A 6,626-nucleotide genomic window follows, 5' to 3' on the forward strand; every position below is an offset into this window, starting at 1 on the left:
CCACATAGATACTTCAAACCATTGCAAGTACCGCTCTATGGGAATGATAGAATCCCCCTTTACAGGTTATCATCAACAAATTCTTCTTTTTTACCTTCTACACTTCGTTGTTGGAATAACCTCGAAAAATCTGTAAAGCCATCAATATCGCTAAATGTATTTAAAAAATCCTTAAAACCTGCGGCTGTCTTTTCTCCTTCTTATTTTGGCATGGAGGATCGTAAATTAAATATTATATGTACGAAGCTGAGATATCAATGTAGTTCTCTTAACTATGATATATTTCTGGTAAACCTTGTGGAAACCTCTAGCTGTTCATGTGGATATACATGTATATGTGAAAATGTTAATCACTTTTTCTGTCAATGTAGCCTTTATACCGTTGAGAGAAACGTCCTTATGCAAAACCTGAACAATATGAATTTAGCAATACCTTGTGATTTAGATGTATACCTTTATTCGGTAACGAAGATTTATCGTTTGAATGTTATTCAGACATATTCTTGCATGTCCATACTTTCATCAAAACTAGCAATAGATTCAAATGATAAAAAGACTGATTTATTCTCTTCCCTTCTTTTCTTCCCTTTTTCCTCACCCTTCCGTTTCTCATTATTCCTTTCTCTCTCCCTCTCCAACTCTCTCTCTCCCTCTCCAACTCTATATCTCTCTCTTTTTCTCCCTCCAAAAAAAGGTATAATAATGTTAATTTATGTATAATATACCAATTGCATATTCTTTTTTTATTTTGTACATTATTAAGGAAAGGGTGATCACATAAGTTGTAATAACATGTACCCAATCCGTTTGTAAACTTTTTGCAATAAAATATGTTTAAACAATACTATACAGTTGGGTAGACTTGACGAAATACATATCCTACACCATTTGTAATAGAAATCACAAATTTCTGTACGAGTTGCTTAAGTTTCAAACAACAACTTGTCTTAACTTCTTTTGATTTTTTCCTTCAGAAATCAGAAATGGAAGAAATAGACTTAAACGACCCCAGACTTGTTACGAGCAAAGCCGATGCTAAATATATGCAGATTAAGACTATCTTTGGTAAGTTTGATTTTTATCGGTTTTACATTTCGTTGAAAAAAAAATCTTCTCTCATTGTACATGGCTGTTCTAGATCTGGTATAGTTAATTTAAACCTGCCTTTATATAACGATGATTTCGTTATGACAGTCATTCACTTTCTAAGATTTTGTTTTGTTTTAGATTTTTTCAAAGGTGTACAGCCAGAAGATATTCAGCCATGGCCAAGAAGGTCGCTTCTGACATCAGAATGGACCGACACAAAGACGAAATTCCTCCAACTAGAATTTCCGGAGGAAATGGCAAAATGTACGTTTTACAATCTACCTTACCATGACTACATAAACGCTAAAGCCATATTGCTTTTTTTTTTACGTAAACATTATAATAAAACATCAAAAGTATTCATGTCAGTGACATAAAACATTAATTCTATTTATTTTCTGATGAAATGGTGATTTAAATATGTATTTGCCGCTTTGTGATTGCAGTAGCTGCAGATAAGAAAAGAGCCGAATACCAAGACAAATGCAGGAAATTCTTTTTCCCAGAAATATATGCCGTGGAGGAGTTCAGCCGTCTTGTCAAAATGAAACTCCTTGAAAAACGTAAGTTGACCTTTTATTGTTTTATCCCAGTTACGGAATGATATCCTTTTATGACTAAAAAAACCTTAAGAAATCACAGGAACTCGGAACAAAGTCACAGCCTTACGGTCCGTTTAATATAACAGGTATTTGTATTAATTGAGGGCAATCGGGAACCGTCGGCACTTTCCGTAAACGAGAAACGGAAAGTGCCGACGGTTCCCGATTGAATTGAGGGTCGTTGGAATTTGCAACAAACTCCATAAGATCCGAATTTAAAATGACACATACTAACTTGATAAATATTTCATACTCTTTTATTTTCGCAACATTTTATTGGTCAGAACGGAAAAAACCGAGTGTATCCGACCTACGAAAATTGCTTTTTTTGAACCAGTCGAAACATCTCGGGCACTTCCGTAAAAATTAAAATCTTTGGCGGAAATGGCCGAAATGAAGGGATTGATTTCGGATAGGAACTGAACTACATTTAACATTTCATTCTGCATCTTATACAGGTAATGGCGAAAAGGCAAAGCGTGCACAACTGTTGAATGAAATTGAGAACAGTAAGAAGGATAAAGACAGAGAGCAGAAGAAAGGCAATGTCAAGGAAGAGGAGAAATACGATGAAAAGGAAGACGAGAAAGAAATGATAAACATCGAAGATGTGATTCTCGTAACACCAGACACACACAAAGCAGGAAAAGGGAAGTCTTTTCTCTCCTGCTTCTGTTTCTAGACGATTTCTTTTAACTTTCTGAGTCTACTTCATCTCTGTATCTGAATACCCTGCTGGGTTTTCTATTTCTTTTCCAACTATGATTGTGAACATTATACTTGGTTATGCTATACGTACAAATTTCTGCAGTGGCAATCAATTCTATTTTCCAATTTGATATATCAATTTCGCTTTAATTTTAATGTTATATACGGATTGGCAAACCAAAATTAAGTAGATTGACGTACAAATTTCTGCAGTGGCAATCAATTCTATTTTCCAATTTGATACATTATTTTTGCTTTAATTTTAATGTTATATACGGATTGGCAAACCAAAATTAAGTTAATTTTTCTCTGAAATTTTATTTTTCTAACATTTTTTTTTATGAATTGATTGCTTTCTTTATGAATTTACATATTTTATATTGTATTTCGTAATGTTGTGTACAGTTCTTTTAACAGAAATAGTTTTATGTAATGGCAATTATTTTGATAACATATATTGGTAAATTTTAACTTTATTAATAGGTACAATTACTACGCATTTTCCGGACCAGTTAATATTGAATATCGCATTTTAGTGTAGGCGCATTTTATGTTGAGTTCGAACATGCTTGTTAGTTGGTTTCAGTAGGTAACGTATTGTTTTCTGTAGGACATGGGTTGGGTTAAGTGGGCTGAGGGTGGGTTTTTAGTGGGTTAGTTACAGTAAGAAGTAGGTAGTGGGTTGGTTAGTTTAGGGTTTTTAGTCGACCTTTGGTGACGACTTCAGGTTACTGTGAGAAAAGCTAATCTGAATTTTGAGCGACAGAGCCATTTTCAGTTAGCTGCTTTTCAAAGTATAATGAACGAGCTAAGTGACACTAAAAGGGGATAGTTTAGGGGTTAAGTTTAATGGGGATAGTTTATGAGTTAGATTTAATGGGGATAGTTTATGTGTTAGGTTTAATTGGGATAGTTTATGAGTTAAGTTTATTAGAGATAGTTTATGAGTTAGGTTTAATAGGTATAGTTTATGAGTTAGGTTTAATTGGGATAGTTTATGAGTTAGGTTTAATTGGGATAGTTTATGAGTTAGGTTTAATTGGGATAGTTTATGTGTTAGGTTTAATATTTAATAGGTAATGTTATGTTTCAATAGGATCTGTTTAGATTTAATGGAGAAAGTTAACGATAAGCTTGAATGTGGTATTTGATAATTTAGGTTAATAGGGATAATTTAATGCATTGGAATACTTTAAAGATAACTTTTAATGTAATTTCTTAGACATTTTTAATTCAATGTTGATATTTTCCCGTAAATAATTTTCCTGATGGCAATGTTTACAATATATATTTTATACAAGAATATTTGTTAAGCCATATTTACATCAACTCTTTATATAAACTCATCCATAAGTTTATACACGTTATGAATTATACAACAAAATTTACATTTTGAAACTGTTATTAATCAGATTAAAGAACTGAAATCATAATCTGTGTCTGAATTGTATTTTATGGTGTAATCGTATAATTGGTGATGCTGCTATTGATATATTATTACTCTTGAGTTTGTTGGTCTGGATGAAAGTACACAGAGAGGCGACCAATGTGGCTGTCCAGTGACGTCATGCATTATACCTTTTCATATCTGATCATGAATCGGACTTCGATTTATAATCTTTTTTAAATATAAAACTTTTAAAAGTTATCAGACGGAGAAAGTGCCCACTGCTGTCGTATGAGATTTTTTCTTCTTTTTTTTTTTCCTTTTTCTTTTTTTTCTTATGACTAAACGGACATAAAAAAAATTAACTTTCCGACCATAAGTAGTTTGTAGGTGTTCCATGACGTATCCAAAAAGTTATGATGTAAATAGATAGGAGGATCGTGAGAAAATTCAGACTATTCCAAGACTGGTACCAGACATCTGTTTGCCAGAATGTCTAAGTCTGGTGACAGCGCCAGAGGAAACTCGGACTATTCCAAGCCTCACCCCCGACATAAAACGACACCAGAGTTGGACTCAACAGCTAATGTGTGAAATGTTTGATAATGACGGAAAATGTCTTGTGAAACAAACTCGTTTAAAATTAGGTGATTAGCTCCCGTATGTTGATCACCAACTACTACAGGAAGGTTCCGGCTCCAAATTATACTGGATGTTTAAATGGCGATAAACTCACCAAAGAGAAAAAATATGATAAAATACAGAGAATACGGACGCAAAAATCGTAAATCTAACCAAAAAACGATAAGATAAGGGAAATTGGGAACAAATGTATAGATTTGTGGGACCCATGAAAATGTAAACGGAGAATACGCCCAGGCGTTCCAGAGGGTAAGCGTCTTTTTCGATAATGTAAACGGTTATGTTTTTAATCAGTGGTGAACTGAGAGTATACACGCTTAAATGTTTCAACCAGAGGCTACAGAACTTTTCGATAGAATCAGTGGGTCATACACAGTGGGCGAGGTTTGACGTCATAAAGCACTGACCCGTCAATACACAACACAACATGCCTATGATGAAACATGTATGCATAGAGCATGGCAGTTGATGTTGTGCCCCATCCTTTTGCAAGTATTTGGTACATGGACTTGTATCAAAAGCTGATTTGGGCCAAGAAAAGGTCTGAATCAATGGTAAAGCCTTTGACTACCTATCCTACATTGACAAATACCCTTTTAAAAAAGTACCTTTAAGTGCTTTAGGTATCAGTAGAAAGGCATTTAACTTTACATCCATTGGTCAACTCCCAATCCATAATTACATAATAATTCAAGCCTGTAATTACCTACTGATAATTACATATACTAAATACGTGTACAAATCCTCTTGATGTAGAGGCACATGCTTTAAACAATGATACGCATAACAATGTCATGTATAACAATGACATGCATAACAATGATATCTTCAGTTGGTACACATTGTGTTAAAAATTGGGTCACTTATGTCCAATGTGCAGGATTTAGAATTGTCCTCTCATTCCCATTTTTTAATACGATTTGAATATATATCAAAGATAAATTCACGAATAAACATAACCAATCACCTATCGACAAGCTAAATTCTCTAAATGAGAATATTAAACTAATTATATACAAACTTATGAAAGAGGACTACAGGAGGGAAGGTAGCCCGATTTTCCTCTGACCTAGACATGATGTTGGGGCCAGAGGGAATCCGGCTCACTGTTATGCGACAAGCTAGATAGTTCAGAGATCGGGCTTACAAAGGTGTCAGGCATGATTTAAAGATAAGGCGTCTAATTATTTCATTCCATTACTTTATGTTTAATTGACTATTCATATGCATATCATTTTTGCTATAAACATGTCAAGTTTAGATATCATTCTAAATTCACGATCGCACTTCTTATTGTGATATGTTGATTTAATTTTAAATATCGTGGATCGCATCCGTTCATCAAGACAAATTCATACTAATGCATGTATAGGAAAGTGGTAGAACGCCTGTCGATCGAGGAGTTACTTCCCTGTATACTGATACCGCTCTATACAGTAAGGTAGACTGGAACAGCGATAATGGTACATTACTGTTACGCCGTTAATATTAAAGTAACGCATACGCATCCTTCTTCCACATAGATACTTCAAACCATTGCAAGTACCGCTCTATGGGAATGATAGAATCCCCCTTTACAGGTTATCATCAACAAATTCTTCTTTTTTACCTTCTACACTTCGTTGTTGGAATAACCTCGAAAATCTGTAAAGCCATCAATATCGCTAAATGTATTTAAAAAATCCTTAAAACCTGCGGCTGTCTTTCTCCTTCTTATTTTGGCATGGAGGATCGTAAATTAAATATTATATGTACGAAGCTGAGATATCAATGTAGTTCTCTTAACTATGATATATTTCTGGTAAACCTTGTGGAAACCTCTAGCTGTTCATGTGGATATACATGTATATGTGAAAATGTTAATCACTTTTTCTGTCAATGTAGCCTTTATACCGTTGAGAGAAACGTCCTTATGCAAAACCTGAACAATATGAATTTAGCAATACCTTGTGATTTAGATGTATACCTTTATCGTAACGAAGATTTATCGTTTGAATGTTATTCAGACATATTCTTGCATGTCCATACTTTCATCAAACTAGCAATAGATTCAAATGATAAAAAGACTGATTTATCTCTTCCCTTCTTTTCTTCCCTTTTCCTCACCCTTCCGTTTCTCATTATTCCTTTCTCTCTCCCTCTCCAACTCTCTCTCTCCCTCTCCAACTCTATATCTCTCTCTTTTTCTCCCTCCAAAA

The 6,626-nt window shown here is 34.1% G+C and overlaps 1 protein-coding gene across 1 annotated transcript; it reads left to right on the plus strand.

Annotated features, from left to right (window-relative positions):
• Positions 1-976: 976 nt before the first annotated feature.
• LOC117321071 lies at positions 977-2,696 on the plus strand. The gene is made up of 4 exons (XM_033875551.1): positions 977-1,065; positions 1,228-1,353; positions 1,536-1,652; positions 2,150-2,696. The coding sequence occupies exons 1-4, from the start codon at positions 984-986 to the stop codon at positions 2,371-2,373; spliced, it is 549 nt and encodes a 182-aa protein (XP_033731442.1). The 5' UTR covers positions 977-983; the 3' UTR covers positions 2,374-2,696.
• Positions 2,697-6,626: the final 3,930 nt, after the last annotated feature.

This window comes from Pecten maximus, unplaced genomic scaffold (genome assembly GCF_902652985.1).
Source record: "Pecten maximus unplaced genomic scaffold, xPecMax1.1, whole genome shotgun sequence".
NCBI classification, from domain to species: Eukaryota; Metazoa; Mollusca; class Bivalvia; order Pectinida; family Pectinidae; genus Pecten; species Pecten maximus.

Excerpts from the sequence above, each read along its gene's own strand:
- LOC117321071 (XM_033875551.1), top strand. The coding sequence starts at position 984 with ATGGAAGAAATAGACTTAAACGACCCCAGACTTGTTACGAGCAAAGCC. Across the intron at positions 1,066-1,227 it reads GCAGATTAAGACTATCTTTG|ATTTTTTCAAAGGTGTACAG; the intron begins GTAAGTTTGATT and ends GTTTTGTTTTAG. Across the intron at positions 1,354-1,535 it reads TCCGGAGGAAATGGCAAAAT|TAGCTGCAGATAAGAAAAGA; the intron begins GTACGTTTTACA and ends TTGTGATTGCAG.